The 15,918-nt window shown below is 55.4% G+C and overlaps 1 protein-coding gene across 3 annotated transcripts in view; it reads right to left on the bottom strand.

Annotated features, from left to right (window-relative positions):
- The window catches only part of ZMIZ1 (zinc finger MIZ-type containing 1), a 166,493-nt gene that overhangs the window by 89,720 nt on the left and 60,855 nt on the right, over nucleotides 1–15,918 (bottom strand). For all 3 annotated transcript variants that reach the window (XM_029244579.1, XM_029244582.1, XM_029244580.1), the window contains exons 4-5: nucleotides 11,461–11,574; nucleotides 4,291–4,396 (exon numbers count right to left, since the gene is read on the bottom strand). In XM_029244579.1, the coding sequence (XP_029100412.1) occupies nucleotides 4,291–4,396; nucleotides 11,461–11,574 (220 nt within the window). The remainder of the gene's footprint in view (nucleotides 1–4,290; nucleotides 4,397–11,460; nucleotides 11,575–15,918) is intronic.

Below are 15,918 nucleotides of genomic sequence, written 5' to 3'. Positions count from 1 at the left end.
CTCTCCCTCTCTCTCTCTCTCTCTCTCTCCCCCTCTCTCCCTCTCTCCCTCTCTCTCCCTCTCTCCCTCTCTCTCACACACACACACACACACTGCATAGCACTGCCCCCAGGCCTGAGCACCTGCTCCAGAGCCCACCAATGCTGGCGCGCACAGCCCAGCCCAGCGCACCGCCATCTCTCCTGACAAAGCACCGCTCTGCTTCTCGCTGCATGAGCTCATCCCACCGGCCCTCTGGCCCTAGCTTGGCCTCCTGACAAGAGAGACAGACAGGGAGATAGAGTGGGAGAAGGAGTGGGGGAGGCAGAAGGGGAGACACACTCGCGCACACACACACACACACACACACACACACAGACATGTTCACCGCCACACATACACGCACATACACATCACAACGCAGGGAGAAAGTCAGAGGCAGCAGGAAAGGGAAGGACAGACAGAGACAGACAGCATCAGAGACCCTCAGAGAGAAAGGAGAGGGAAGGACTGGGAGGGTAAAAACTGCACTAGCCAGTGAGGCAGAGTGGGAACCCAGGCGGAGACAGGAAGACGGGAGGGCGGAGAGGCTGCAGGAGCTCTGGGGACAGAGCGTGTTCTAGAACTGCAGAAGCCTGGCTGGGAGAGGAGGCCCAGGTGGGCCCCGTAGTGGCCGGTGTGGCCACTGCACACACACAACTGACACCACGGGGACTCTCCCAGCTGTACCCAGAGGTGGGGTTAGGCAGGTCATGCACCCACCCACAGAGCCTCAGGGAAAGAGAGGGTGGGAAACAGCCTCACTAAGGCAGAAAGGGCCTTAGAGAGGTCGGGAAACATGTTGGGAAAAAGACAGACAGAAGTAGAGAAGGAAGGCCAGAAAATATTGACTCGGCACCCACTGTGCGCCAGGTATTAGCTGGGCCCCTCACTTCCACGCCTGGGCAATTTCATTTAATCCTCCCGGGCAACCTGTGGGATTGGCATATAATCCCTCTTTACAGGTGAGGCCACAGCTCTGGGAGGTGGGCAATGTGGAGAAGATGGGGGCCAGTGCTGGAGTTGCTTCTGGAATCTGGGGTCACTGCTGTGTTCTCTGTGGTCTTCACCCCTCTCACGGTCAAGCCTGCCCCCCGCGGACCCTTTATCCCAACCAACGAAACTAGGAGCTGAAGTCTTCCCCGTCAGACTGGTGCCCTGCCTTCCCAAAAGACGGGTCAAGCAGGGGGATGACCGGGACCCTGAGAGCCGTGAGGCTCGTACTTCTCAAGAGGGCAGGCGGCCTGGGAAAGGTGGTTAGTCATGGCTCTTGGGGCTGACCTGGGTTTGACTCCTGATAAGTGAATTCAAGCGACAGCTAAGCCGCAGGCCCTGTCGGGCCTCAGTGCTCTCAGCTGCAGAATGGGTACACTGAGAACGCACCTCGTGGGCCTAGGGCCTGTCATGTGACTAGACAGACACATGCATGGGAAAGAGCTCTCTAGGCTGTAAAGAGCAGTGCACAACTAGGGGTACAGATGGGGAAGGAACAAATCCCTTGTCTCAGGAGAAGAAGTGATGCTGGAAATACCACTTAGAGGAGGGCAGGGCCATGCTAGAGAGATCTGAGTGAAGCAAAGAGCTCTCCCAAATGGAATAGCTTCTCAGATCCTGGCCCAGGTGATCAGAGGCCTCCTAAATCTTGGTCCCCAACTGGTCCCAGAGTCAACCATGACGCGGTGGCACAGCTTCAGGCCTGGATTCAGGAGGCCAGGACTTCAAGTCTCTCAGCTCCATCATTTACGAGCTGTGTGACAGCAGGCAAGTCACAAGACCTCTCTGAGCTTCAATTTCCTCATCCATTAATGTAGAAAATACCCTGTGTCTCACAGAGCTGGGCATTGAAGCAAAATATGGTAGAGCACCCAGAACGTACTAGCAGGGGTGTGAGAGACCCTTGAGGGAGGGGTTACACATGGACCTAGGGAGCAGCTGGGGTTTCTGGGACAGCCCATTCTCCTGTTTTCCTTCGACCCCTCTGGCCACGCTCTCCCTGTCTCGGTTTTGCCTTTTACATATCCCTTGGAGTCATCCCTTTGTCTCCACTCCACTCCACAGGAAGCGGAACCTTCCTGGTCCAGCCACCATCATCCTCATCCTGACATCCCAGCAATCTGCCAGCTGGCTCCCTCCATCCACACCGGCCTCCCCTGAGCAATCTGTTCTTTTGCAGCTCGAGCGATCTTTGCAAAATTAGAATTTAGCCACGTTCCCGTTACTCTTAGGACAACCCTCAAGACAGGCCCTGTGTGTCTAACTGCTGCTGACTTCTGCCCCAGGGCTCTGGAACCACTGGCCTTCCTTTTAGTTCTGCTAAAAAAATAGCCATGCTTGCTTCTACCTCAGGGCCTTTGCATAGGCTGTTCCCTTTACCTGGGCAGTCCTTCCTCCTTTTCTTCCCCTAGTCGACTCTTACTTGACCTTTGGGTCTCAGGGAAGCCTTTCCCCACTCCCAAGTGGTCTTGTGGCATCCCTGAGACCGCTCCTTCATGGCCCTTATCACAGCTTGAATTTACGCACACAGTCACACATACAGCTGTGATTTTTTTGCATGTCTTTTTTTAAAAGTTGAAGTATAGTTGATTTACAATGTTGTGTTAGTTTCTGGTGTACAGCAAACAGCTGTGATTATCTGGTCGATGATTTTCTCTCCCTCTAGACCAGGCATCAGGAAATTTTCCTATCATCTACTTTCATAAAGAAGGCTTTCTTGGAACTAGCCACACTTATTTGTTTACACATTGTCTATGGCTGCTTTCGTATTGCCTGCAAGGTCTAAACTATTTACGATCTGGCCCTTTACAAAGCAAGTTTGCCGATCCCTGCTCTGGATGGTACGTTTCCCGAGGTGAGACCACATCTGTTTTACCCCTCAGCACAACCCAGCCCCAGCCAGATGCCTGCGAAGAGCAGGCACTAAACAGCGATATGGATGTATATGCTTCTTGGATAAGCAGCAATTTTTACCTTGTCAAAATTGTATTGACTTAAGTTATTATTAAAACTGCAGATTCCATCAGGAACAGACGTCTCTTATGAGATTCCAAGACCGTTTCCTGGCAAGCAGTTCAATACAATAGCGATATCCCAACACAGGCTGGCACGTCAGGGATCTCAGAGCAGCTATTGGCTAATGAGACCTTCACCACCTTTTATAAGTGACGTGCCATCCACGTGCATGGACCGTCATAAACACAGCAAAGCACAAACCCGTGTTCAAGCAATTGTGGGCTGTGCAGACTGATGAAAACCCATCATGAGACATCCTTTAAACGTTTGCATTAAGCTGTTTCTATATACACTCCAAAGAACTGATGGACGAATTCAGAGAAAACGTCTGTTTTATTGTTATACAGAGGAAATAACTGACTTTTTTCTTTTTCAGTGACTTGTTCAGGCTCCATAAAGGACGTTAACAACATCTAGACACTGCTCGGCACTGACCCCAGCAACGTAGGTCTCACTGTCATTCCTGCCTTCCCGAGGAGATAAACTGAGGCTCAGAGGCCACACACTCAGCAAGTGACAGGGCTGGGTTGTCCAGGTCTGTTCAAGTAAAAGCTTACACAGCTTCCCCTGCTTTTAAGCAAGGTAATGAGGATGGAGGGACAGGTAAAGCTGCACCTTTAGTGTGCTTAAAGCCCTCACAGACAGAATGCTGCCTGGTACCTTCCGTGGCCTCTGTTTACTATAGAGTCAGCGGGTCCCGTGCCGGGACAGAGTTGCAATGGAGCATACTACACAGAGCAGTCTTTTAGAATCCTGAATGTACTGATTCATTTTTATTTTAATTTGTGTTTTATTTTAAATTAAAAAAATCTTGAATGAATGCAGCGGAGCCTCAGGGCTAAGGATGCTGATTCTGGAGTACAGGCCTGGGCTTAAATCCCAGCTCTGCCACTTCTTAGCTGTGTGACCTGGGGAAATCTCTGCAGCTTCTCTGAGCCTCAGTTTCCTGGGCTGTAAAATGGGGATGATCACAGCACTTACACCAAGGGGTCACTGTGGTGATGGAATGAGATGATGTGCATCTCCCTTTAGCCTGTTTTTGGGGTGTGGTGTGCCCCGGGCCCCTTGCTGGCCCTGAGATGAGGGACAGGCCCTACTTGTGGGCTCAAGAGGCCAGCAGGTGAGCTGCTGCTACTCGGGGGCTCACGCCATACCTGGACCAACTGAGCTGCCAGCCAACAGGGGTGGTGACAGCCTTGGGTTTAAGTCCAGTGCCCCACCCCCACTCCCGACGATACCGTGGAGCCCCCAGCCGTCACCTACCGGCAGACTTCGGAGTGAACTTGTCTCGGTTTGCAGCACACACAGCCAGCAGTCTGTAGCCGAGGTCCAGGTCGAACCCTTGCTGAGCTGCCACCCGACTGACCACCTGCCAGCAAGAAGGGGAGGAAGGGCAGGGGTGAGTCACTGTCCACGCCAGGCCTCTGAATCCACAGTGGCAGATGTGCCCAGTTCACAGGTGAGGCGGGCAGGCTAAGGCAGGTCCCCAATGTCAGGCAGAACTGGGACTCAAACTGCCTCGTTCAGTCACTCAGCAAACACTGATAAGCACCTCCTCCATGCCAGGCCCTGGGATCCCGGGCCCTGCCCTCAGGGGTTTCCAGGCCAGAGGTAGGCCTGACCCCAAAGCCCAGGCCCTGCCGCTTTCAAATCTGGCCCCATTCTAGGAGTTGGCGGGGGGATGCTGTACTACCGCGTTTTGCGTGGCCCCAGGCCAGGGTCTCTGCTCCCCCAGTGCAGCTCTTCAAACTTCCCCCAAGGAAGTCTCCCACGCCTCCCACCTCTCCTCCATCCCTCACTGAGCTCCAGCAGCCACCACTGTGGGGCACTCGCTATCATCAAATACTCCAAGCACGGTCCCCACCCAGCGGCATCGGTCCCTCCTGAGTCAGAATCTGCACCTGGGGAGGAGCACTGATTTAGGGCTCACCGCTTCCCAGGAGCTCCAGCTTGGAGCTGCCCAACGGAGAGCTTAGAATTCCCCAGATGGACACGCCTTGTGCTCCCCAGCTCCGTGCCAAGCGCCCTGCAGCCTCTCAGACCCGAGTCCCCAAACGGCAGGGCTGTCATGCTCAGCCTGGGGTCTGTCTCCAGCGCCAAGCGCTGGCTCTGCACACGGGAGGCACCTATAAGAGCGCCAGCTGTGCATTCAGACCGGAGGTCCCACGCATCCCCTTGTGAGCCTCAGATGTGTGGGCTGGAAGTGGGAGAAGCCAGGGGCTGGGAGGGCTGTCAGTCCTAGGGGGTGGGGGGCAGTGAGGTACAGGACGCTCCTGGGGCCCCATGAACGGTTCCACAGGCTCACACCTGTCCGTTCCCAGGTGTCCCGCCAGCCAGACCTGCTCCCTCCTGCCTGGCTTCCTCATTAACAGCCGCCAAATTAGGTTTCCTTATTAAGAAGAAAGGACCTTGGAAAATGGAGTCGTTTCAGGAAGCAGCTGGGGCGGCTATGGCTGATTGGGAAAGGAGTGCTCCCAGATGTGGGGCTCATTCTTCTGAGAAAGGGGAGGCTCCGTCGTCGAGCCCCTAGAGACCACCTGCTGCAGAGGCGCTCGGAGGTCCTCTGAGGGCCGAGGCTGCCATGGGTTCTGGCCCGGCCCCTGCAGCCATTAGAACAGTTCCCCATTATATGCTTTATATTTTAGGGGTTCATTACAAGGGCTCTAGAGCTACAAAGTGTGGGAAACCCACTTATCTAGGCCAACCACCTCATTTACCATATATGGACACTTGAGGCCCAGAGAGAGTGTCCGTGTTGCACCAGGAAGGAGCCAGTGGATCCTCCCTTCCCAGGACCACCAGAGCCTCTTGCCCTGCCTCCCCACCTCCATCTCCTGGGAGCTCCCTGTGCAGGGAGGAAAAAGGACTTCCTCAGGTTAGAATGTTTGCTCAGCTTCTCCGCTGCAAACAGAAGCCCCTGACGCAGAAGTCTTCTGTCTCCCCAGGCCTCTTTCCCACGGGCTCTATCCGCCCCTGTCCTGCAGTTCTTATGCACCCTGCCCGCCCCCCTTGCACGGTCCGCTACATGCACGCCATGTTCCAGAGTCACTGAGCCATCCCAGGGCCAGGTCTTCTTCAGTGTTAGTCTCACTGTCCAAGCAGAAAAACCAAGGCCCCTAATTCTTTACAGCCTGTTGAGTATTTCAGTTCTGGAGACAGACACTGTACATCGGGGAGGAGGGGTCTGGAAGGGCCACTTCAGCTCAGATGTTGACTATGGTGCCCTCACTGGTCGGAGAGCCTTGGGGTGGATGCGAGTGAGCACCGGCAGTCTGTCTGGACTTTTGCATCAGTGAGGCTGCTGTTTGTGGGCTATGTTGACACAATGCTTGTTTGTGAGACAGCTAGGATGCAGTGCCAGGCAGTCAGGCTGCAAAGCCTGGGCTCTTTCCACGAGAGGACTTCTTTTTCAGCCCACAAAGGGTTAAGGCCATAACTCCCAAACTGCATGGAGAACCCTCAGGCTCTGGGTTGAGGGCAGAAAGGCAAAGGTCCTTCTGTTTGGCCAATACTGGCTAATCCTGTTGCTCTGGTTCCAAGAAAAAGAAAGAAACTAGCTACATTGAGCCAGAGAGGCCTGGTACTGGTTCTAAGGGCTCTCCTGCAGGCCTGGAAGTATCTGTCACTAAGTGCCCTGAGCCCAGTGTTCAGAAGGGTCATTGGTTCCAACAGTCTCCTTTTACCAAGACAGAGAGGGTAGGGCCTGGCTGAAGGTCACACAGCACAGGTGTGGCAGAGCAGGCTAAGCTGGACCCTGCGATTCTAGAGTACCTGGTGCAGCCCCTGGCTTCCCCTGGCCCAGTCTAAGGACCCCCGGAAAGTCCGGTGAGGTGAGTCTGACTGACTGCTGTGGGGAGGGCAGGCTCAGCTAAGCAGCCTCCTGTCGTGTTTCAGAGAGGCCTTCTCCCACCCCAATGGGCGTAAAGACCCCTCAGTGAAGACCTCTCCCCAACAAAGGCCTGCAGTGAGCGGCCGCAGAGCTGCTGCCCTCTGCTGGCTGCCTGGCTCCAGCCAGCTTGGCTCGGCCCAGCCCTCAAGGTGCTCCTAAGGCTGACCGGTGGAGCCTGGCTGTCTGAGACCTAGACCCTGGGGCCCTATAGGTCAGGGAGTCCAGCCCCTCATGCCACAGAGAGGGAAACTGAAGTCCAGAGGCGAGAGAGGGGGCATATTCAAAGGCATGTGACAGTTTCGTTAGTCCCATAAAGGGATGTGTTGTCTTGAAGAGCAGTGAGCCTCCTGGCCATGAAGCAGGACAGGCTGTCTGGGAAATGCTAAAGAAGGGGTTTCTGCTCCCAGCTGGTGGCTGGACTCTGACTTTCTATGAGGCAGTCAGGGGAACTGGCCTGTGCTTCAATCCTGCTCCATCCTATACTGTGCAACCTAAGGCAAGTTACTTAACCTCTCTGAGCCTCAGGTTCCTCTTCTGTAAAGGTACAAGGATGTCTCTCATTTCCAAGGTTGTGTGTGATGGGCTCTGCCAGTTCCATGTGTCCCAGTTCTGTCTCATGGCTATACCCTAAGCCCCTCAGGGCAGAGCCCTCATTTCCTACTTTGCTACCATTCTCAGTACTGGGGTGGACAGGTATTTGTGGCCACTGCTGCTGCTGCTTTGGAGTCAGGCATGAGACAGAGTTCTGGATCTGCCAATTATTCGTTGTTGTATCTCACCCAGGTGATTTAACCTCTCTGGGCCTCAGTTTCCTCATCTGTGGAATGGGTACAAAATCTCCTTGCAAGGATGACAGCCAGGACCAGGCACACAGCTCAGTGAATGCTGTCTGTGACCATACACCCATGGCTTCAGCAGTGAACACTCTGAGGCTGTGGGGAATTCCTCCCTGGAGAGACGGGGAGGGCATTGCTGCTGTGCTAACTGGTTTCTGTCTCCCTTTCCCACCTCCTCTCGTACCCGTCTCCCCTCTCCTATGCTCTGGTCGCCTCAGCCTTTTTTCTGTTCCCCGAGCAGATCAAGCATGTTCCACCTCAGGGGAGGAAGGAGGAGCAAGTCCAGAGAGGCCTGACTTTGAGGGGGACCCTCAGAGAGGGGGCTCAGCCCTGCTGCTAAGGGAGGGGCCAGGGAAGAACCTGGTCCTGAAGAGTAAGTAGTGCCTGTGCTGATGCCCCTCGGGAGGGGCCGTGGGGCTCCTGCACTTCTGCATCCTGGCGTCAGAGGGCATGAAGGAGAGAGTGGGGCAGGGGGCTGCCAGCGTCCCAATGCTCTTCATCCCAGAGCCTGGCCCTGGTGTGGCAAAAATGTGTCCATTTACTGCCCAAGGCTAAGTGGTTTTTAATTTATATCCTCCAAGTAAGCCGGATCCAGAGGAATTTGTTTCCAGAGGTCACCCAGGGGATGATAGCAACCTGGAGGGCTCAGGCTGCCCCCTGAATGGGAAGCGGTGCGAGTGTGTGCGTGCGTGCGTGCGTGTGCGTGTGTGTGTGTGTGCGCTGTGGAGCGGGATGGGGGGTACTCGGCAGCCTCGCCCTGCCTAGGCCCCTTGGGATCTCTCACCTGTCCTATCTCATCCCTCCCCATGGGGCACGGCTGGGGCTGAGGATGCCCAGGGGGATAGGAGGACTGGCAGCAAGCAGGGCCCTGGGGCTCCTGGGGGGGTCAGTGGTACCAGCCTGGGACTGCAGCAAGCTGCTCCCCTTCTCTATTGCCTTGTTTGTAAAACAGCATTGATAAGCCTTTCCCTGACCCCTTGCAGTGTCTTCATAAGGATGCAGGGAGACAGTGCCAGGAAAATGCTGTGGGCACCAAGGGTGTCTTCTATGACCCCCCCCCGCCCCCCAACCTTTCTTGCTGCTGGTTCTATTGTGCTCCAAGTGACAGTCAGACTCAGGTCTCTATGGCTGTGACCAGTGGGCCAAAGTCCCCTTTCTGGCTAAGCGGCAGGTCGGGGGTTCGGGTGGGGGTCAGAGCTGGCCATTCAACCAAGTGTATGCCTTAAACTGGGGTGCAGAGTTGGCACTGGGCTTTTGTCTACACAGTTTCCTGTGGTCTCATCCCCTGCCAGTCAGATCCTACAGTTTTCCTTGGGCTCCCTCCTCCAGGAAGACCTCCAGAATCCCTCCATCCTACCCTCCAAGGATGCTCCCCTTCAGAGCTCACACAAATCCCATCCCATCCCTCACCTGCTTAAGACCCTTCAAGGGCTCCCCATTGCCCTTCAAATCATCTCCAAACTCTTCTCACTTAGCTTGCAGGCTCTGTGTTAGTTGGTTTCTGCTTCCCCCTTGGACCTCATCTTGTACCCCTCTCCCTCTCCTGTGCTCCAGACATCTGAGACTTCTGTCTGTTCCTTGAACAAATCAAGCCTCAGGGCCTTTGCACTGGCAGTTCCCTCTGCCTGGAGCACCCTTCTCTCTCATCTTCCCCTGGCTGGCTCCTTTTTGCTCTTCAGGTCTCAGCTGGAGGTCACCTCCACCAAGACTTTTCCTGACCACCACCCTGCCCCCTCTTACAGGGCGCTGGGTTACATCCTTACATACTCCTTATGTGTTTAGCGTCTGCCTCCCCATCGGAAGGTAAGCTGTTTGAGAGAGGCCCATTGTGCTCACTGCACACCCCTCGGGGGGCCCCTGTGCAGGACCTGCCCACAGCAGGGACTTGGTGAATGTTTGTTGAATGAAGAGTTGAATGACAGGGCTGGGGCAGGGCCAGTTTCTAGTCATCTCCCGTCTACCTGCCCAGCCAGCCTGGCCAGGGCCATTGTTGGATTCAGCCTCAGGTCCCCACCTCCTAGGCAGGGCCAGGCTTGGGAGGGGGTGCTGGGGGAGCGTGGCAGCCCCCCTTCCCCCTTCACTTACGGCTACCAGCAGCTGGGATGGGAGTAACATCTGTCTCTGCCCGCAGGGCTTAGCCTGACTCAGGATCCCCACAAAGAGGATTAAGGGAGCTGGGTGAGGGAGGGGGAGCTCAGGGGGCTGGAGAATAAGGAGGGCTGGGCTGTGCAGGCTGCCGCCTGATTTGGCCCTGTGGCCCTGAGGGAGCCAGATGGTGTCAGCTTCGGACAAATGGAGGAGCCCGGGGAGGGTCTTGGCTGCATCCCTGCTTCGCATCCCTAATGGCCAGAAATATTCCCTCTAGAGGCAGACGGGTCTTGACTTGAATCCCAGGTCCATTTCTAAGTGGCTGTGTGAACTTGGGAAGTCAGTCACAACATCTCGGTTTCCTTCTCTATGAAATGGGGAAGAAGACAGGACCAGACTTCTCTGAGGACACAGTGAGAAGGCGTATCCAGCGGGCCAAGCTCAGTGTCAGGCACAGGAGAGGTGTTCTGCAGTGATGGCCTTTCACCTCTCTCTTGTCCTGGAGGTTCTCAGAAAACATGGTGCCCTTGAATTTTACTTATTGTTCCCGCCTAACCAGGCATAAGTCTTGGCCTCTCCTCTCCAAGCCTTGGGGTAGCTGGGCTCCCCAGCAATGTGTTTACCCACGTTCCCTTTAAAGCTGACTCAGGACCCTCTGAGCAGCTGTCCTCACTGGCCGCAGAGGTGCCCTCACACTTATGGATATAGGCCACGTGGCTGGGGACAAGCATAAGCTTTGAGCTCCTTCCGCGTGGCTGTCAGCCAGCAAGCTCCGAAGCTTGGCAAATGATACCGCTAGCTCTGGGCCTGGCCTCTGCCCAGCTTGTATCCTAGACCTTTACCAAGCTGAGTTAATCTCAGTTCCCTGGGTTCTGTTGCACATCTGGGCCTTGGTGTGTGCCATTCCATGTGCCTAGAATGCTCTCGCTACCCTCAGCTGCTTGCGTAGATGTATCAAACTCCTACAGATGTAGAAGTGGCTCCTTTTCTCAGTTTTCTGCAACCTGCCCACCACCCAGGCCGACAACACTTCCCTTCTCTACGCTGCCTCCATTTTGTACACAATTTTCTCAACCGTCTCTTTCCACATCTGTCTCCCCCCTAAAGAGGGAATCAGGCTTGGCAAGGTCTTACTCATCTTCAGTTTCCCAGGACTTAGCAGAGGGGATTGTACATGATAAACGAGGGATCAATCAGTGTTCATCTGGATGGATGGATGGATGTAATAGGAGCTCGATAAACGCTTACATGAATGGATAGATGGCTGGCTGACTATAAAAAGAGCTCAAAAGATGTTTACCTAAGTGAATGAATGAATGACTGGATAAAAGGAGGGCTGAAAACCCTTCAAGAGTCTCTCTGCTTTACTTATGATGGAACATTTACTCCCATCAGACTTGGAACTCTTCAAAGTAGGATCTGTGTCTTTCTCACCAATTGTAAAGAACCCATGTCATCCCGAGGACTCTGTCTCCCCATCAGACCAGGTTCCCTGCGGGTGTATGTGTGTCAGGGGTACACACAGAAGGGCCCTCCCCTCCAGCAGCAGCCTGGACAGGCACACTAGTCCCTAGCCATCCTCCCTGGGTGCAGGCACAGGCGGGGCGAGTACAGACTCACCGTCAAACAGCCCATCAGGCTCTGCTCAAAGGGCCGCTGGAAGGCTCGCGGGTCTCCGCACCAGTCCAGCAGCTCCGTGGCAGCATTGTGGAAGTTGGCAGGGTTCTGTAAGTGCTGTGGGAGAGGGAAAGGAGAGGCAGCATGAGGCTCCAGGAGTGAGGCCAGCACACGTTAGTGTGAGAGAGTCTGGGGCCGCAAAGACCCCAGGCATCCCTGGGGAGGAGACACACAGAAAGGGGCAGGCCAGGAGTAATGGGTTTTCTCAAACTCCTTCTCATCCACCTTCCCTCTCCATCTCCAACCCCAGCCCAGTTCCTGGTGGCATGGGGATTCGCGGCCCCATCGCAAAGATGGAAAAACCAGGGTTTAGAAAAGGGCACTAATATTAGATACTAAAATGTCTTCTGGATGCTGGCAGTGGGGTAGGAAACCCTGTGGGCTTCAGGAGGGTGGCATGCGGCTCCCATCCTTGGGGCTGCTGGCTCTCCCTGAGTCAGGACAGACTGGCCCTGGAGATTCCTTCTTGATGAGCACCCACCCCCACCCCTGCCCCAGTAACCACCACCACCATGCTGCCTGCTCCGGCTTCAGCAAGCCCTGCCATAGCCAAACAGTCAGAGCAGGGGCATCAGAAAGAGGCCTCCAGGCCACACCCAGCCGGGAAGGTGCACTCAAGCACACTTGTGCCCAGGTTACTGTCACACCGTGGTCAGGTGTATGTGGCTTAGCCACCCCTATTCCCCAAACCCAGATTTCCTGGGCTCAGTCTGGCTCAGCTCGGGGGTGCAGGCCCCACCCAGTTACGGGGTCTGAGTTAACGGAGAATGAATTCTGGTGCCAGGGCCTCTAGATCCTGCTTCAGAGCCAGGCCACGGGGCTGACAGGGGTGGAGGGTGGCTTCCATGGCTACCCCTTCCTTCCTTAACACTTATCCGTGTCTTCCAAGGCCAGGCCGAACTAGGCACTGAGTCCAGGGTCATGAAGCAGGTTGGGGCTGAGCTGGGACTCCAGGGCTGGGTGCGACCGCCTGTGGGTCCTCCATCAGGACACCTAGAAGGTGTCCACAGGGGTTGGAGTGTAAGCCAGCTGCAAAGGGGATGGTGGTACCTTCTGGGATCCCTGTGTCCTCGGTGCTGGGAGAGACTGGGAACAGTAGCTGTCCCCAGGGCAGTGGCTCTCTCCCAACTTGCAGTGAGAGTCTGCCTCAGAGCCAAGGCAGGGAGGGGTCTTAGGAGCTGCCAGGTCTCAGAATTGGGAGGCGAGCCGAATGTGCTGGGGGAGCCCCTGTGGGGCTGGTGCCCTGGAGTCATACTGCCTTCATCCACAACTATCTACTGACCTAGGGCAACCCCTCCCCTCTCTGAGCCTCAGTCACCCCATCTGTAAAATGGGGATGGCAGATCACGGCTTGGTGGTGGGAATTTTTGTCTTGATTAGGGTTTCATCACTGCTATTACAATGTGGTTTGTGAAAGGCAAGATTTAAAAGTGGATGGAGGAAAGTGAAATGAATTGGAGTATCCTCCCTCTGTGGGAGCAAAGGGAGAGGGAGAGATGAAGGAAAGGAAGAGGGCAAGCATGCAGCGACACAGCCCTCCGTTAGGGGGCCACGGTGAGGATTAAACAAGATGAGGCTTATATGGCCCCTGGCAGAGCGCCTGGCGCGTGGGATGCTCCCACGTGGGGCTGCCCTTGGCCCCGACTCTGTCTCCCAAAGGCTCCGCTGTGCACTCGGCAGCTCCCGCCCTAGCCCCACACACGGCTCTTTCTGCAAAGACAGAGCTCCCTGCGTGTAATCTTCCTGCAGAACACGGGAGGACATCCACGGCTAGAAGCAGACCCTTTGAGAGGGCAGCACGGGCCCTTGCCTCTGCCGCCTGTGCCCTCCCTAAAACCTGCCCCCTCCAAGGCCACGGGCGGCATCTGGTCTCCACGTGGAAAGCCATGCAAATCGGTTAATTCCCTGCCTAGCAGTCTCCCTCTGCTAACTGACTTATTCCGTTTATTTCCATGATGTCACACCCAATTAGCAGGGTCAGCAACCACTGCCTGGTGCTCTCAGAGTCGCCCACCTACAGCACTCCCACCCACGGCACACCTCTTTGGGGCTCTGGGCTCCCAGTCTCATGGGTCCAGTTTTGTTCTGGCCCCCAAGGGTCCAGCCCACCTCTGAGCTTCTCCACTCTCGACCCAGCCAGTTCACGTGGCCTTCAGCTTGGGCTATGGGTAGTGACTCATGGGCGCAACTCATTGGTAGAAAGGATGTCAGGCACCCCATTCAGTAGCTATTGCTCTGTGGCTCTGTGGCCTTGGCCAAACCTCCTGCCCTCTCTGTGCTTCTGTCATCTGTTTAGACTACAAGGTGGCTCCGTGATGCAGTGAAATGAACAGGATAGACCTGGACCAAACCCCACCTCGGCCACTGAGTCACACAGCCTGGGTGTGTTCCTGAGCTCCAGATCTCTCATCTGCAAAATGGGGTGGGGACAGCTTGCAGTGCTGCTGCAAAGTCTAGAACCAGCATACGCCGTGACATCCCCATTACAGAGCAGGTGTCTGGTAAAGAGTGCTATTGCCCGAGACGCTAGGACCTCTGTACAGTTTCTTGGTTCTCCTGCAAGCTCCTTGAGAGCAGAATTAGGGCCCCATTCACCTCCAGAACCCCCAAAACTGGCACGAGGCCAAGTCCATGCATTAGTGGTTAGTGAGCAGCTAGCTGGCCAAAGGATGGTCCATCTGCAGAGCTGGCCAGCAATCTGGCAGCTTCAGAACGGGTCCCCAGTGGAGAGGCCAGGGCTGGGTGGGCTGAGCTTGGCTACCCTTTGATGATATGGGGATGGGAGCACAGATTTGAATCACAGGCAGAGGCCTCCCTGGCTGTGGCTGTTACCGGATACTAATACCTCATCCCTCCCCAGGAAGCCTGCCCATCTCTACAATTTCTCAGAAGATCCTCCTGGGCTATATCCACTGGCCACTGAGTCTGTTGGAGCAGGAGCTGGGGACACCAATGCCCAGATTAGGGACTGGCTACCCAGACCAAGTGATGAATGCATTTTATCAGTCCATCTGTGAATCAAATCATCCATCCATCCATCTACCCATCCACCCAACCATCCAAAAATCAATCAATTCATCCATGCATCTATCTACTTGCCCGCCAACCCATTCATCCATTTACTACTTTATCCATCACTCATCCATCCGTTCATCTACCTATCTTCCTATCCATCCAGAACTTATCCAACCACCCACTCATCCATTCATTCATCTATCCATCATCTATATCCACCTACCATCCGCTCACCTAACTGCCTTTCCACTTGTCCATCCATCCACCCATCCATTCATTCCCTTAGCTATCGATCTGTCAGCCCACCCCTCTCTCATTCTTCCCCAGCGTATCTGGGCCCCACCCTGGCCTGGACTCTGATGACTTACAGAGGAATACGGCACATCCCCTGCCCTTGAGGAACTCAGCCTGGTGGGAGACCTGATGTATACCTTGCAGGGCTTGTATCTTAAGAGAGAAAGAGCAGGATGGGTGAGGTAACTGGGTGCCCAGGAAGCACCAGGGCTCAGAAATGGGAAGTGCAGATACTCAAAAGGGCACCTGGGGTTTGGGGAGGTTGCTGTGCAGGAATTAGCTGATTTGCATGGCTTTGCACGTGTAGCCCAGATAAGCCCGTGGGGACATGAGTAAGGCATGTTGTAGAGGGGGCACTGGTTCTCCCTGTACCTGAGGCTGAGAAAGGAGAAAGGCAGCTGAGACAGAGGCCTGGAGGGAAGATGGATAGCCGGGTGCTCGGGAGCTGGTGCGTGCCAGCAGTGGCTAGAACCAGAGTGGGTGGACAGGGAAGGCTGCGCCGTAGAAGTCAGGCAGGACCACAGCTCCACCAGCCAGAGGTAGGCACAGCCAACACGCATCATCCTCAGGGCACGCAGACCTTTCTCTTCTAATTAGGATACGGGACATCTGAGAATCAACAGTCTTCAGCCAGCCGCGGTCGCCCTCTGGGGCAGCTGAGGAGCAGACATCAGTGCTGAGCTGTGTGTGCCTGGAAGTGCGGGAGTGGGCGTGGAGGACACAGGGAGCTCTGGATAGCCCAGGGTGGGGTGGGGGGGACATCTGGACAGCCTGCTCACCCTCACAGGTGTGCCACTCTCTGGCCAAACGCAGAGCTCTGTGTGTGTGTGTGTGTGTGTGTGTGTGCAGGGCAGGCCGGGGGAGGGCAGTGGAGGCGATCTCTGGCTTTTCAACAGCTCTGGGACCCAATGGCTGGGTGTGCATCACGATGCCCATTTACAGACGACGGGAGATGAAGCAGTGACTTAATCAAGGTCAGGAAACCAATGAGTGGTGGAACGGGGGTTCAGGTTCGCTGACTGGTAAATCTGAGTCCTGTGAGCCATGCTTCGAGAGGGCTGCTCCTGGGTGGGCTTCTGCCCCCGCTGGATC

This window comes from Monodon monoceros, unplaced genomic scaffold (genome assembly GCF_005190385.1).
Source record: "Monodon monoceros isolate NGI ecotype Baffin Bay Population unplaced genomic scaffold, NGI_Narwhal_1 Super_Scaffold_4, whole genome shotgun sequence".
Taxonomy (NCBI): Eukaryota; Metazoa; Chordata; class Mammalia; order Artiodactyla; family Monodontidae; genus Monodon; species Monodon monoceros.
This window is presented reverse-complemented; position numbering and strand designations above follow the sequence as displayed.